The 16,308-nt window shown below is 27.8% G+C and overlaps 1 protein-coding gene across 1 annotated transcript in view; it reads right to left on the reverse strand.

Annotated features, from left to right (window-relative positions):
• Positions 1 to 14,611: 14,611 nt before the first annotated feature.
• The window catches only part of LOC108570501, a 2,785-nt gene continuing 1,088 nt past the window's right edge, over positions 14,612 to 16,308 (reverse strand). The window contains 1 exon segment of the mRNA XM_017932372.1: positions 14,612 to 14,952. Coding sequence (XP_017787861.1) covers positions 14,612 to 14,952 — 341 coding nt within the window.

A 16,308-nucleotide genomic window follows, 5' to 3' on the forward strand; every position in this document is an offset into this window, starting at 1 on the left:
GTAATTTTGACAATTTTGATCATTTTCACAATTCTTACAATTTCTATAATTTTTAAAATTATTATAACTTTTCTCGGAGCATTTTCGACTATTTTTTATTACGAAATTAATAGTAATTTTGACAATTTTGATCATTTTCACAATTCTTACAATTTCTATAATTTTTAAAATTATTATAACTTTTCTCGGAGCATTTTCGACTATTTTTTATTACGAAATTAATAGTAATTTTGACAATTTTGATCATTTTCACAATTCTTACAATTTCTATAATTTTTAAAATTATTATAACTTTTCTCGGAGCATTTTCGACTATTTTTTATTACGAAATTAATAGTAATTTTGACAATTTTGATCATTTTCACAATTCTTACAATTTCTATAATTTTTAAAATTATTATAACTTTTCTCGGAGCATTTTCGACTATTTTTTATTACGAAATTAATAGTAATTTTGACAATTTTGATCATTTTCACAATTCTTACAATTTCTATAATTTTTAAAATTATTATAACTTTTCTCGGAGCATTTTCGACTATTTTTTATTACGAAATTAATAGTAATTTTGACAATTTTGATCATTTTCACAATTCTTACAATTTCTATAATTTTTAAAATTATTATAACTTTTCTCGGAGCATTTTCGACTATTTTTTATTACGAAATTAATAGTAATTTTGACAATTTTGATCATTTTCACAATTCTTACAATTTCTATAATTTTTAAAATTATTATAACTTTTCTCGGAGCATTTTCGACTATTTTTTATTACGAAATTAATAGTAATTTTGACAATTTTGATCATTTTCACAATTCTTACAATTTCTATAATTTTTAAAATTATTATAACTTTTCTCGGAGCATTTTCGACTATTTTTTATTACGAAATTAATAGTAATTTTGACAATTTTGATCATTTTCACAATTCTTACAATTTCTATAATTTTTAAAATTATTATAACTTTTCTCGGAGCATTTTCGACTATTTTTTATTACGAAATTAATAGTAATTTTGACAATTTTGATCATTTTCACAATTCTTACAATTTCTATAATTTTTAAAATTATTATAACTTTTCTCGGAGCATTTTCGACTATTTTTTATTACGAAATTAATAGTAATTTTGACAATTTTGATCATTTTCACAATTCTTACAATTTCTATAATTTTTAAAATTATTATAACTTTTCTCGGAGCATTTTCGACTATTTTTTATTACGAAATTAATAGTAATTTTGACAATTTTGATCATTTTCACAATTCTTACAATTTCTATAATTTTTAAAATTATTATAACTTTTCTCGGAGCATTTTCGACTATTTTTTATTACGAAATTAATAGTAATTTTGACAATTTTGATCATTTTCACAATTCTTACAATTTCTATAATTTTTAAAATTATTATAACTTTTCTCGGAGCATTTTCGACTATTTTTTATTACGAAATTAATAGTAATTTTGACAATTTTGATCATTTTCACAATTCTTACAATTTCTATAATTTTTAAAATTATTATAACTTTTCTCGGAGCATTTTCGACTATTTTTTATTACGAAATTAATAGTAATTTTGACAATTTTGATCATTTTCACAATTCTTACAATTTCTATAATTTTTAAAATTATTATAACTTTTCTCGGAGCATTTTCGACTATTTTTTATTACGAAATTAATAGTAATTTTGACAATTTTGATCATTTTCACAATTCTTACAATTTCTATAATTTTTAAAATTATTATAACTTTTCTCGGAGCATTTTCGACTATTTTTTATTACGAAATTAATAGTAATTTTGACAATTTTGATCATTTTCACAATTCTTACAATTTCTATAATTTTTAAAATTATTATAACTTTTCTCGGAGCATTTTCGACTATTTTTTATTACGAAATTAATAGTAATTTTGACAATTTTGATCATTTTCACAATTCTTACAATTTCTATAATTTTTAAAATTATTATAACTTTTCTCGGAGCATTTTCGACTATTTTTTATTACGAAATTAATAGTAATTTTGACAATTTTGATCATTTTCACAATTCTTACAATTTCTATAATTTTTAAAATTATTATAACTTTTCTCGGAGCATTTTCGACTATTTTTTATTACGAAATTAATAGTAATTTTGACAATTTTGATCATTTTCACAATTCTTACAATTTCTATAATTTTTAAAATTATTATAACTTTTCTCGGAGCATTTTCGACTATTTTTTATTACGAAATTAATAGTAATTTTGACAATTTTGATCATTTTCACAATTCTTACAATTTCTATAATTTTTAAAATTATTATAACTTTTCTCGGAGCATTTTCGACTATTTTTTATTACGAAATTAATAGTAATTTTGACAATTTTGATCATTTTCACAATTCTTACAATTTCTATAATTTTTAAAATTATTATAACTTTTCTCGGAGCATTTTCGACTATTTTTTATTACGAAATTAATAGTAATTTTGACAATTTTGATCATTTTCACAATTCTTACAATTTCTATAATTTTTAAAATTATTATAACTTTTCTCGGAGCATTTTCGACTATTTTTTATTACGAAATTAATAGTAATTTTGACAATTTTGATCATTTTCACAATTCTTACAATTTCTATAATTTTTAAAATTATTATAACTTTTCTCGGAGCATTTTCGACTATTTTTTATTACGAAATTAATAGTAATTTTGACAATTTTGATCATTTTCACAATTCTTACAATTTCTATAATTTTTAAAATTATTATAACTTTTCTCGGAGCATTTTCGACTATTTTTTATTACGAAATTAATAGTAATTTTGACAATTTTGATCATTTTCACAATTCTTACAATTTCTATAATTTTTAAAATTATTATAACTTTTCTCGGAGCATTTTCGACTATTTTTTATTACGAAATTAATAGTAATTTTGACAATTTTGATCATTTTCACAATTCTTACAATTTCTATAATTTTTAAAATTATTATAACTTTTCTCGGAGCATTTTCGACTATTTTTTATTACGAAATTAATAGTAATTTTGACAATTTTGATCATTTTCACAATTCTTACAATTTCTATAATTTTTAAAATTATTATAACTTTTCTCGGAGCATTTTCGACTATTTTTTATTACGAAATTAATAGTAATTTTGACAATTTTGATCATTTTCACAATTCTTACAATTTCTATAATTTTTAAAATTATTATAACTTTTCTCGGAGCATTTTCGACTATTTTTTATTACGAAATTAATAGTAATTTTGACAATTTTGATCATTTTCACAATTCTTACAATTTCTATAATTTTTAAAATTATTATAACTTTTCTCGGAGCATTTTCGACTATTTTTTATTACGAAATTAATAGTAATTTTGACAATTTTGATCATTTTCACAATTCTTACAATTTCTATAATTTTTAAAATTATTATAACTTTTCTCGGAGCATTTTCGACTATTTTTTATTACGAAATTAATAGTAATTTTGACAATTTTGATCATTTTCACAATTCTTACAATTTCTATAATTTTTAAAATTATTATAACTTTTCTCGGAGCATTTTCGACTATTTTTTATTACGAAATTAATAGTAATTTTGACAATTTTGATCATTTTCACAATTCTTACAATTTCTATAATTTTTAAAATTATTATAACTTTTCTCGGAGCATTTTCGACTATTTTTTATTACGAAATTAATAGTAATTTTGACAATTTTGATCATTTTCACAATTCTTACAATTTCTATAATTTTTAAAATTATTATAACTTTTCTCGGAGCATTTTCGACTATTTTTTATTACGAAATTAATAGTAATTTTGACAATTTTGATCATTTTCACAATTCTTACAATTTCTATAATTTTTAAAATTATTATAACTTTTCTCGGAGCATTTTCGACTATTTTTTATTACGAAATTAATAGTAATTTTGACAATTTTGATCATTTTCACAATTCTTACAATTTCTATAATTTTTAAAATTATTATAACTTTTCTCGGAGCATTTTCGACTATTTTTTATTACGAAATTAATAGTAATTTTGACAATTTTGATCATTTTCACAATTCTTACAATTTCTATAATTTTTAAAATTATTATAACTTTTCTCGGAGCATTTTCGACTATTTTTTATTACGAAATTAATAGTAATTTTGACAATTTTGATCATTTTCACAATTCTTACAATTTCTATAATTTTTAAAATTATTATAACTTTTCTCGGAGCATTTTCGACTATTTTTTATTACGAAATTAATAGTAATTTTGACAATTTTGATCATTTTCACAATTCTTACAATTTCTATAATTTTTAAAATTATTATAACTTTTCTCGGAGCATTTTCGACTATTTTTTATTACGAAATTAATAGTAATTTTGACAATTTTGATCATTTTCACAATTCTTACAATTTCTATAATTTTTAAAATTATTATAACTTTTCTCGGAGCATTTTCGACTATTTTTTATTACGAAATTAATAGTAATTTTGACAATTTTGATCATTTTCACAATTCTTACAATTTCTATAATTTTTAAAATTATTATAACTTTTCTCGGAGCATTTTCGACTATTTTTTATTACGAAATTAATAGTAATTTTGACAATTTTGATCATTTTCACAATTCTTACAATTTCTATAATTTTTAAAATTATTATAACTTTTCTCGGAGCATTTTCGACTATTTTTTATTACGAAATTAATAGTAATTTTGACAATTTTGATCATTTTCACAATTCTTACAATTTCTATAATTTTTAAAATTATTATAACTTTTCTCGGAGCATTTTCGACTATTTTTTATTACGAAATTAATAGTAATTTTGACAATTTTGATCATTTTCACAATTCTTACAATTTCTATAATTTTTAAAATTATTATAACTTTTCTCGGAGCATTTTCGACTATTTTTTATTACGAAATTAATAGTAATTTTGACAATTTTGATCATTTTCACAATTCTTACAATTTCTATAATTTTTAAAATTATTATAACTTTTCTCGGAGCATTTTCGACTATTTTTTATTACGAAATTAATAGTAATTTTGACAATTTTGATCATTTTCACAATTCTTACAATTTCTATAATTTTTAAAATTATTATAACTTTTCTCGGAGCATTTTCGACTATTTTTTATTACGAAATTAATAGTAATTTTGACAATTTTGATCATTTTCACAATTCTTACAATTTCTATAATTTTTAAAATTATTATAACTTTTCTCGGAGCATTTTCGACTATTTTTTATTACGAAATTAATAGTAATTTTGACAATTTTGATCATTTTCACAATTCTTACAATTTCTATAATTTTTAAAATTATTATAACTTTTCTCGGAGCATTTTCGACTATTTTTTATTACGAAATTAATAGTAATTTTGACAATTTTGATCATTTTCACAATTCTTACAATTTCTATAATTTTTAAAATTATTATAACTTTTCTCGGAGCATTTTCGACTATTTTTTATTACGAAATTAATAGTAATTTTGACAATTTTGATCATTTTCACAATTCTTACAATTTCTATAATTTTTAAAATTATTATAACTTTTCTCGGAGCATTTTCGACTATTTTTTATTACGAAATTAATAGTAATTTTGACAATTTTGATCATTTTCACAATTCTTACAATTTCTATAATTTTTAAAATTATTATAACTTTTCTCGGAGCATTTTCGACTATTTTTTATTACGAAATTAATAGTAATTTTGACAATTTTGATCATTTTCACAATTCTTACAATTTCTATAATTTTTAAAATTATTATAACTTTTCTCGGAGCATTTTCGACTATTTTTTATTACGAAATTAATAGTAATTTTGACAATTTTGATCATTTTCACAATTCTTACAATTTCTATAATTTTTAAAATTATTATAACTTTTCTCGGAGCATTTTCGACTATTTTTTATTACGAAATTAATAGTAATTTTGACAATTTTGATCATTTTCACAATTCTTACAATTTCTATAATTTTTAAAATTATTATAACTTTTCTCGGAGCATTTTCGACTATTTTTTATTACGAAATTAATAGTAATTTTGACAATTTTGATCATTTTCACAATTCTTACAATTTCTATAATTTTTAAAATTATTATAACTTTTCTCGGAGCATTTTCGACTATTTTTTATTACGAAATTAATAGTAATTTTGACAATTTTGATCATTTTCACAATTCTTACAATTTCTATAATTTTTAAAATTATTATAACTTTTCTCGGAGCATTTTCGACTATTTTTTATTACGAAATTAATAGTAATTTTGACAATTTTGATCATTTTCACAATTCTTACAATTTCTATAATTTTTAAAATTATTATAACTTTTCTCGGAGCATTTTCGACTATTTTTTATTACGAAATTAATAGTAATTTTGACAATTTTGATCATTTTCACAATTCTTACAATTTCTATAATTTTTAAAATTATTATAACTTTTCTCGGAGCATTTTCGACTATTTTTTATTACGAAATTAATAGTAATTTTGACAATTTTGATCATTTTCACAATTCTTACAATTTCTATAATTTTTAAAATTATTATAACTTTTCTCGGAGCATTTTCGACTATTTTTTATTACGAAATTAATAGTAATTTTGACAATTTTGATCATTTTCACAATTCTTACAATTTCTATAATTTTTAAAATTATTATAACTTTTCTCGGAGCATTTTCGACTATTTTTTATTACGAAATTAATAGTAATTTTGACAATTTTGATCATTTTCACAATTCTTACAATTTCTATAATTTTTAAAATTATTATAACTTTTCTCGGAGCATTTTCGACTATTTTTTATTACGAAATTAATAGTAATTTTGACAATTTTGATCATTTTCACAATTCTTACAATTTCTATAATTTTTAAAATTATTATAACTTTTCTCGGAGCATTTTCGACTATTTTTTATTACGAAATTAATAGTAATTTTGACAATTTTGATCATTTTCACAATTCTTACAATTTCTATAATTTTTAAAATTATTATAACTTTTCTCGGAGCATTTTCGACTATTTTTTATTACGAAATTAATAGTAATTTTGACAATTTTGATCATTTTCACAATTCTTACAATTTCTATAATTTTTAAAATTATTATAACTTTTCTCGGAGCATTTTCGACTATTTTTTATTACGAAATTAATAGTAATTTTGACAATTTTGATCATTTTCACAATTCTTACAATTTCTATAATTTTTAAAATTATTATAACTTTTCTCGGAGCATTTTCGACTATTTTTTATTACGAAATTAATAGTAATTTTGACAATTTTGATCATTTTCACAATTCTTACAATTTCTATAATTTTTAAAATTATTATAACTTTTCTCGGAGCATTTTCGACTATTTTTTATTACGAAATTAATAGTAATTTTGACAATTTTGATCATTTTCACAATTCTTACAATTTCTATAATTTTTAAAATTATTATAACTTTTCTCGGAGCATTTTCGACTATTTTTTATTACGAAATTAATAGTAATTTTGACAATTTTGATCATTTTCACAATTCTTACAATTTCTATAATTTTTAAAATTATTATAACTTTTCTCGGAGCATTTTCGACTATTTTTTATTACGAAATTAATAGTAATTTTGACAATTTTGATCATTTTCACAATTCTTACAATTTCTATAATTTTTAAAATTATTATAACTTTTCTCGGAGCATTTTCGACTATTTTTTATTACGAAATTAATAGTAATTTTGACAATTTTGATCATTTTCACAATTCTTACAATTTCTATAATTTTTAAAATTATTATAACTTTTCTCGGAGCATTTTCGACTATTTTTTATTACGAAATTAATAGTAATTTTGACAATTTTGATCATTTTCACAATTCTTACAATTTCTATAATTTTTAAAATTATTATAACTTTTCTCGGAGCATTTTCGACTATTTTTTATTACGAAATTAATAGTAATTTTGACAATTTTGATCATTTTCACAATTCTTACAATTTCTATAATTTTTAAAATTATTATAACTTTTCTCGGAGCATTTTCGACTATTTTTTATTACGAAATTAATAGTAATTTTGACAATTTTGATCATTTTCACAATTCTTACAATTTCTATAATTTTTAAAATTATTATAACTTTTCTCGGAGCATTTTCGACTATTTTTTATTACGAAATTAATAGTAATTTTGACAATTTTGATCATTTTCACAATTCTTACAATTTCTATAATTTTTAAAATTATTATAACTTTTCTCGGAGCATTTTCGACTATTTTTTATTACGAAATTAATAGTAATTTTGACAATTTTGATCATTTTCACAATTCTTACAATTTCTATAATTTTTAAAATTATTATAACTTTTCTCGGAGCATTTTCGACTATTTTTTATTACGAAATTAATAGTAATTTTGACAATTTTGATCATTTTCACAATTCTTACAATTTCTATAATTTTTAAAATTATTATAACTTTTCTCGGAGCATTTTCGACTATTTTTTATTACGAAATTAATAGTAATTTTGACAATTTTGATCATTTTCACAATTCTTACAATTTCTATAATTTTTAAAATTATTATAACTTTTCTCGGAGCATTTTCGACTATTTTTTATTACGAAATTAATAGTAATTTTGACAATTTTGATCATTTTCACAATTCTTACAATTTCTATAATTTTTAAAATTATTATAACTTTTCTCGGAGCATTTTCGACTATTTTTTATTACGAAATTAATAGTAATTTTGACAATTTTGATCATTTTCACAATTCTTACAATTTCTATAATTTTTAAAATTATTATAACTTTTCTCGGAGCATTTTCGACTATTTTTTATTACGAAATTAATAGTAATTTTGACAATTTTGATCATTTTCACAATTCTTACAATTTCTATAATTTTTAAAATTATTATAACTTTTCTCGGAGCATTTTCGACTATTTTTTATTACGAAATTAATAGTAATTTTGACAATTTTGATCATTTTCACAATTCTTACAATTTCTATAATTTTTAAAATTATTATAACTTTTCTCGGAGCATTTTCGACTATTTTTTATTACGAAATTAATAGTAATTTTGACAATTTTGATCATTTTCACAATTCTTACAATTTCTATAATTTTTAAAATTATTATAACTTTTCTCGGAGCATTTTCGACTATTTTTTATTACGAAATTAATAGTAATTTTGACAATTTTGATCATTTTCACAATTCTTACAATTTCTATAATTTTTAAAATTATTATAACTTTTCTCGGAGCATTTTCGACTATTTTTTATTACGAAATTAATAGTAATTTTGACAATTTTGATCATTTTCACAATTCTTACAATTTCTATAATTTTTAAAATTATTATAACTTTTCTCGGAGCATTTTCGACTATTTTTTATTACGAAATTAATAGTAATTTTGACAATTTTGATCATTTTCACAATTCTTACAATTTCTATAATTTTTAAAATTATTATAACTTTTCTCGGAGCATTTTCGACTATTTTTTATTACGAAATTAATAGTAATTTTGACAATTTTGATCATTTTCACAATTCTTACAATTTCTATAATTTTTAAAATTATTATAACTTTTCTCGGAGCATTTTCGACTATTTTTTATTACGAAATTAATAGTAATTTTGACAATTTTGATCATTTTCACAATTCTTACAATTTCTATAATTTTTAAAATTATTATAACTTTTCTCGGAGCATTTTCGACTATTTTTTATTACGAAATTAATAGTAATTTTGACAATTTTGATCATTTTCACAATTCTTACAATTTCTATAATTTTTAAAATTATTATAACTTTTCTCGGAGCATTTTCGACTATTTTTTATTACGAAATTAATAGTAATTTTGACAATTTTGATCATTTTCACAATTCTTACAATTTCTATAATTTTTAAAATTATTATAACTTTTCTCGGAGCATTTTCGACTATTTTTTATTACGAAATTAATAGTAATTTTGACAATTTTGATCATTTTCACAATTCTTACAATTTCTATAATTTTTAAAATTATTATAACTTTTCTCGGAGCATTTTCGACTATTTTTTATTACGAAATTAATAGTAATTTTGACAATTTTGATCATTTTCACAATTCTTACAATTTCTATAATTTTTAAAATTATTATAACTTTTCTCGGAGCATTTTCGACTATTTTTTATTACGAAATTAATAGTAATTTTGACAATTTTGATCATTTTCACAATTCTTACAATTTCTATAATTTTTAAAATTATTATAACTTTTCTCGGAGCATTTTCGACTATTTTTTATTACGAAATTAATAGTAATTTTGACAATTTTGATCATTTTCACAATTCTTACAATTTCTATAATTTTTAAAATTATTATAACTTTTCTCGGAGCATTTTCGACTATTTTTTATTACGAAATTAATAGTAATTTTGACAATTTTGATCATTTTCACAATTCTTACAATTTCTATAATTTTTAAAATTATTATAACTTTTCTCGGAGCATTTTCGACTATTTTTTATTACGAAATTAATAGTAATTTTGACAATTTTTATAATTTCTATAACTTCTGTAATTTAAGAAATGTTTATAGTTCGCTTGAGAAATTTCTTCTTAAGTTTAATGTGGCATTTTATACTACTCTTCATTGCTCGCTATTTCTTATTTTTGAAATTTATTGTTCAGTAATTAATGTGCATCATTTTCATTATTCATTATTTTTCCTTTAACGAGTATTTCTCGCCTGAAAGACAACATCTCCGTTTTCTCTGACTTTTCTTTCGTTTAATATGAAACGACAGATTTCTAACTGTTCTTAAATCAATTTCCCAAATGATTAACGTCTAAACGTTGAAAACTGAGTGTTTTCGCGTCAACTGAAAATTCGCACAATTCTCAAGAATTCAAGACTGCCACTTATTTGAATTTAGAAAACGATTTTCACTCCTCCGTGAAAAATTCGACATTTCACATTACACCAGCTAAACGCAATAATTTCTTCAAAATTTTCTTGCACTCCGTAAAATTACGTCGAATATATGCTTTAACCGATTGGTTTCTCTGATGGATTCTCATTCGCGTCAATCTCTAACGACCGTAAAAACCTGGAAATGATTACTCCTCTATCTAACTAAATTGCAGTGGAAAATGTGGAATTGCCGTGTTACGGTTTGTCAAGGAGTTAGACTCGATTTTCATCGATCGACTCTCTGGTAACGCCTTTCCAATCGATAGCACGCGAATTGTGCCGCAAGTGAAACGTGAATGGGCGCGTTCCCCATAACTGTTCCACGTATACGGTTACCATATACACTTCTGGATACATTTCCTATACGTACATACGTCGCGAGAACAATTTCCCACAAATCGAATTTTCGTTAGACGAATTTTTCTCCTCTACCCTTGAAATTTCTGTTCCCTGGAAAGTCCAGCGGGTAAAGAAGAAACACGGTAACAAAATAGAAAACGCCACATATTACTCTACTTTCGAGACGGCGCGAAAGCGAAAATTAAAACCGACCATCGGCGGTTTTATGGGCGATTTGCAATTTCATAAGTGTCCTTAATTCCCCATTCTACGGTTTCTCTAAACGATCATCCGAATGATATAACAGAACGAGCCAGCTTTCGTCTAAAGATTTTTCCATTCGAACGTGAAAAAACTGTACAGAGCGCAGAGAAGACAGCCGGGATGGACTCTAATCGATGGAAATCGATCCAGGTTAACCGCATAGAGAGGCCTTTCAGCTTCGTAGAAACTAACACGGAAACTGGTAAAAGAACGAACGAGATGATCGTAGGTGCGTTCATTCAGTCGGTGCGAGTCTCCAATTTTACTCGACTGTCCCTGTCTACACCGCAATCAGGCCAGCCTACGTTCCACGTCTCTTTTTATTTCGCTTATGTTCCCTGGGTTTTTTCCTCTACTTTTCCATCGGCCAGGATCCGATCTGCCGTATTACACATTCGAAACGGTGAACGTAATTGCGAGGAGTTTAGCTGATCGATCGCAAGTCTTCGTGCGGTTAACCCATTTTCGCGTTGAAAATTGAGACGAACGGACGTTGAGAAAGTCGTGTGCTGATACGCCGGATCGAGAGAATTCCCTGAAGATCTGTCGGAGATCCTCGAAGCAGACGGTGGAGATCGTTCGCCGGCCAGGATCGCCGGTGAACGGCACGTGATTTGGAAAACCGTGTCGCTCGGAACGAGGAGCGGCCGCGTGTCTGACCATGACGGATCATTCTACTGCGCCGCGGCGTATTTATGGATCCTTCGGGTGTTCGTGATTTTTTTTTTTGTCCGGGATACATGGAGGTATGGAGCAAATTTCTACTTTCCAAAGTTCGCTGATTTGGAGATTCTCGATATTGGAATAGCTGCAATTTTGAAAATTTGCGGTATTAAGGATTAGCGAGTTTGCAAGGTGGCAAATTTGGATATTGGCACTATTGACAATTCCCGAATTTGAAAGTAGGCAATTCCGAAGGCTTGTGGTATGAAAAATTTCCGATTTTGAGAGATTGCAATTTCGAAGCGATACGGAATCCAAAATTTCCGATTTTGAAAAATCGTAATTCCGGGAATTTCCGACTTTGAAAGCCCGCAATTCCGGGAATTTCCGACTTTGAAAGCCCGCAATTCCGGAAATTTCCGATTTCTGAAGATCCCAATTCCGGAAATTTCCGATATTGAAATATTTCCAATTTCACAAATTTCAGGGTTTTGAAACATTGCAACTCCCGAAATTTCCGATTCAGAGATTCCACGATTCCCAAAACATCGAACATCAGAAATTCCCTACTTTCAAGAATCACGATACCAAAAGTTTCCAATTCCCAAAGATTGCAATATTGACAATTTCCAAATTTCAAAGTATGCAATTCCAGCAATTCCCGATTCCGAAATATTAAAGACCTGAAAACTTCTAATGCCAAAAGTTCCCTATTTTAAAGGATAGCAATTCCATAAATTTTCAATTTCAAATCATTGCAATTCCCAGAAAGTTTCTTCACTACATCGTCACAAATTCTCAGACGTCCAGTAGCTCACGGTCGCGTGAATCTGTCCAGATTCACGCGTCCAGCATTCCCATGACGCCTCTCCGGCGTTTCCGACCGAATGCGTTCCCGTAATCAAGCCGTGGGTCCGGTGAAACGAAAAAAAATCGGGGTGCATCGACGTCGTCTGATCCCAGTTGCTGGCCGAGTGGCTGCGTAGACCTCGTTAATTCGAGAACGAGCATCCGTTATGCGCTCAAAATGCACCGTGCACGTTCGTACTTTCGCAGTTTTTCAAGGTCAGTCATGGAGCGAGCCCGTGAATACCTCGAATTCCTCGCCCTGATGATTCAACACCAGCTAGATCATTGTACTTTTAATTGTTTCGATCTCTCACACATTCACCAATATTCCTGACCCATTCTTCGCTCGTTGAATAACAAAAAGGCGTACTATCCTACAGGAAATGAGAGTTCATTTCTCGAGGCTCGATTCTCAATGAACTTAATTGCGCGAATTAAATGGAAATTAAGTTAAGCATGGGATAATGATCGTTAATAGGATCGTGTTGCAAATCTACATTAACTAGGAACGTTTTAATTTAATCTTCAAAGTAGATTTCACGATAACCTTCTTAAAAAGAGTCCTCTAAAAGTATCTTCTAAAAAAATATCCTCTCAATTATCCTATTAAAGCTACAAACAGGAACAGAACAAAATTACTCATTTCCAAAATCACCTAAAAATAACAACCCCATCTATTACTCAACCCTCCAGTAAACCTTCAAAATTCCCTACTCAAAGTCTTTTTAAAACAAAATAGTAATCATTTTCCTACCAAAAACGACAAAATTCCGAACAGAAGAAATCCTCAAGCATAGTCGAGTTTCTGCATCAATAAGAGCCCAACTCCAGAGGACCCACTCGCCTCGAGTTCCTCAAAGGCTCTTGACGGTGCTGTCCTCTCGATCAGCCCGTATATACCCAAGGTCTCTTCTCCCTCCACTCGCCTCGATCACAACCGATCCCGTTACTCCGTCTCCCCCCACTCGAAAAAGTAGAAACACTCACGCGGTGAGAGGGGAAGCAACCAAGTGGGAGTCCACGTGGAGGCAATGACCCAGTGACCTTGATCCTGAGGATCCACGGAGCGGGGAAGACGGAACGCAGCCAATGGCAGTCACGGCCACATTCCCCACCTTTCTCGTCACAGTGACCCCGATTCCTTCCTCTTCCTACTCCTCCACCCTGTTCTCCCTCCATACCTGTCGCTCCTCTCTCTCGTCGCGCAGATACTCGCTGCTCCGCCACTATTTGGGTCGTCAGCCTTCCCCTCCGCGGGCGAGTAACCTGCTTACCTCGCGATTATAGATCTCCAATTATTTATTGAATTATTTTGGCTATCGAACAGGATACGCTCGAACAATGATCGATGAGAAAGTGTTTGATCTCGAGCGACTATCTTTTGAACACATGAAACGAGGGATTGGAGGATCTTTGATTGAAACGCGAGATTGTAGAAAACAAAGGGGTTGTGATGTTTTTATTTAAAATTGTGGAGGAGACAATAAATAGAGTGACGGGATGAGGGGATGAATTTCAGCTATGGAATTGCTCGATTAAGGGAGCTCCTGGTAGGGATACTGTTCAGGCCCGAATTCTGGGGCCCAGCCTCTGTAGGGCTGGTTCACCTCCTCTTGGGACCTGTGCCAGTGCTCGTGATGGACATCCGGTGGCGATTTTACTACTCCGTAGGTTACTCTGGCGGGGTAAGATGGCGGAGGTGTTAAGAGTGCCTTGAGGGCCACTGCTCCGGAGAGAAGAAGGGACAGCAGGCCTGCGCCGAGACCCTTGATTCCTATGAGACCGATCATGGTCATGACGATGGGAAGGACGATCATGGCTTTGAGTTTCAGGGCGAGGAGAAGTGGTAGCACCATCTTCTTCAGCTTGGTACGAGCTGGAATCAGAGGAAATAATGTTAAATTAAAAATTGTGCAGATTTCGTAGAAATGTTGAATTCAAAATTTGAGTAGGTTTTATAGAAATTGTTACAGTAGTGTGATACTATAATTGATTAGGTATTACTCAATGTTTGGGACTATTTATCAATCTACGTTCATTTTGAATTTGCTACCAATATTTTCTGACTTGCAATTAATTTTGCGAGTAGATTTGGCTATTAAACAAATTTTTGAGGGATTGCAAATTGTAGTAACATATTACTGATGAATAAAAATTCTTGGTATAATTAAATAAATTATGGGTGGTAGGTTTAAACAAAATACAATTTTTTAATTCCTTTTCTGAAAATTCTTTAGTCACTTCTGTGCTCCCTAATTAATAAAAAATTTCGTTGAGGATTGTAGATTGTAAAAATATATTATCGATGAATAAGTATTATTGGTACAATGAAATAAATTATGGCTAAACTATATTGTCAAAAAAAATTTTTCAAATTTCTAATTTCTTTTCTGAAAATTCTTGAGCACTTGCAGTGATCAACGACACTTTTCTTCCTTTTGCTAGATTTAGTTAATAAACATTTTTGGGGTAGCAGTAACATATGATTAATGATTAAAAATTGTTGCTACAATTAAAAAGATTCTATTTGAAATACACGTTCGAACTGAATTTTTCCAATTTCTGCCCAAATTGCAGAGCCCAATACACCACAATTGAACATTCTCCCTGCATCGATACGCGGACAAATTCGGCGGATCCAATGGATCATCAAGTGAAATTCGTCAGGAACCATCGATCCGAGGAACGAACGTAGGGAGTCAGCTAGTAGCCTCTAATGGCCAGTTCTCGCGTGCTATCTACTTTCTTCGACATGTGGCACTCTCGTTCAAGGTCCTCGTTCCTCGTGTTCTCTCGCCGGCCGTCCCAGAAACCCGGAATCCCAGAGAACGACCCACTTTGTCCCGATCCCTCTCGCGTTATTCGCGGATACGAAGGAAGTGGGACGCGTCTTCGCGGCTTTCTACGCTCTCCCCCACCACCGTCAATTTTCTTCCTCTTTTCATCTCGCACGCTCCGCGAGAGACGTGCCGACACACGCCGCGTTCTCTCGATACCGCTCGTATTCGGGGAGAGAAAAAAATTCGTGGAAATTTCAAGTGGCGAAAAGAGGCCGAGGAAAAGAGGAGCGACGTGTTCGTGGTTCGTCGACGAAGCCAATCGGAAGCCCCGCCACCGGAAGTCCCACTTTACGGCCAATCGTCCGCCGACTTGGTGGCTTACTTCCACCGTATTGGAGAGCCTTTAGAAAGGCGAGGTACTATAAGTTGGTGGACGACTCGTGGACCATTCA

This window comes from Habropoda laboriosa, unplaced genomic scaffold (assembly GCF_001263275.1).
Source record: "Habropoda laboriosa isolate 0110345459 unplaced genomic scaffold, ASM126327v1 scaffold23, whole genome shotgun sequence".
Lineage (NCBI taxonomy): Eukaryota > Metazoa > Arthropoda > Insecta > Hymenoptera > Apidae > Habropoda > Habropoda laboriosa.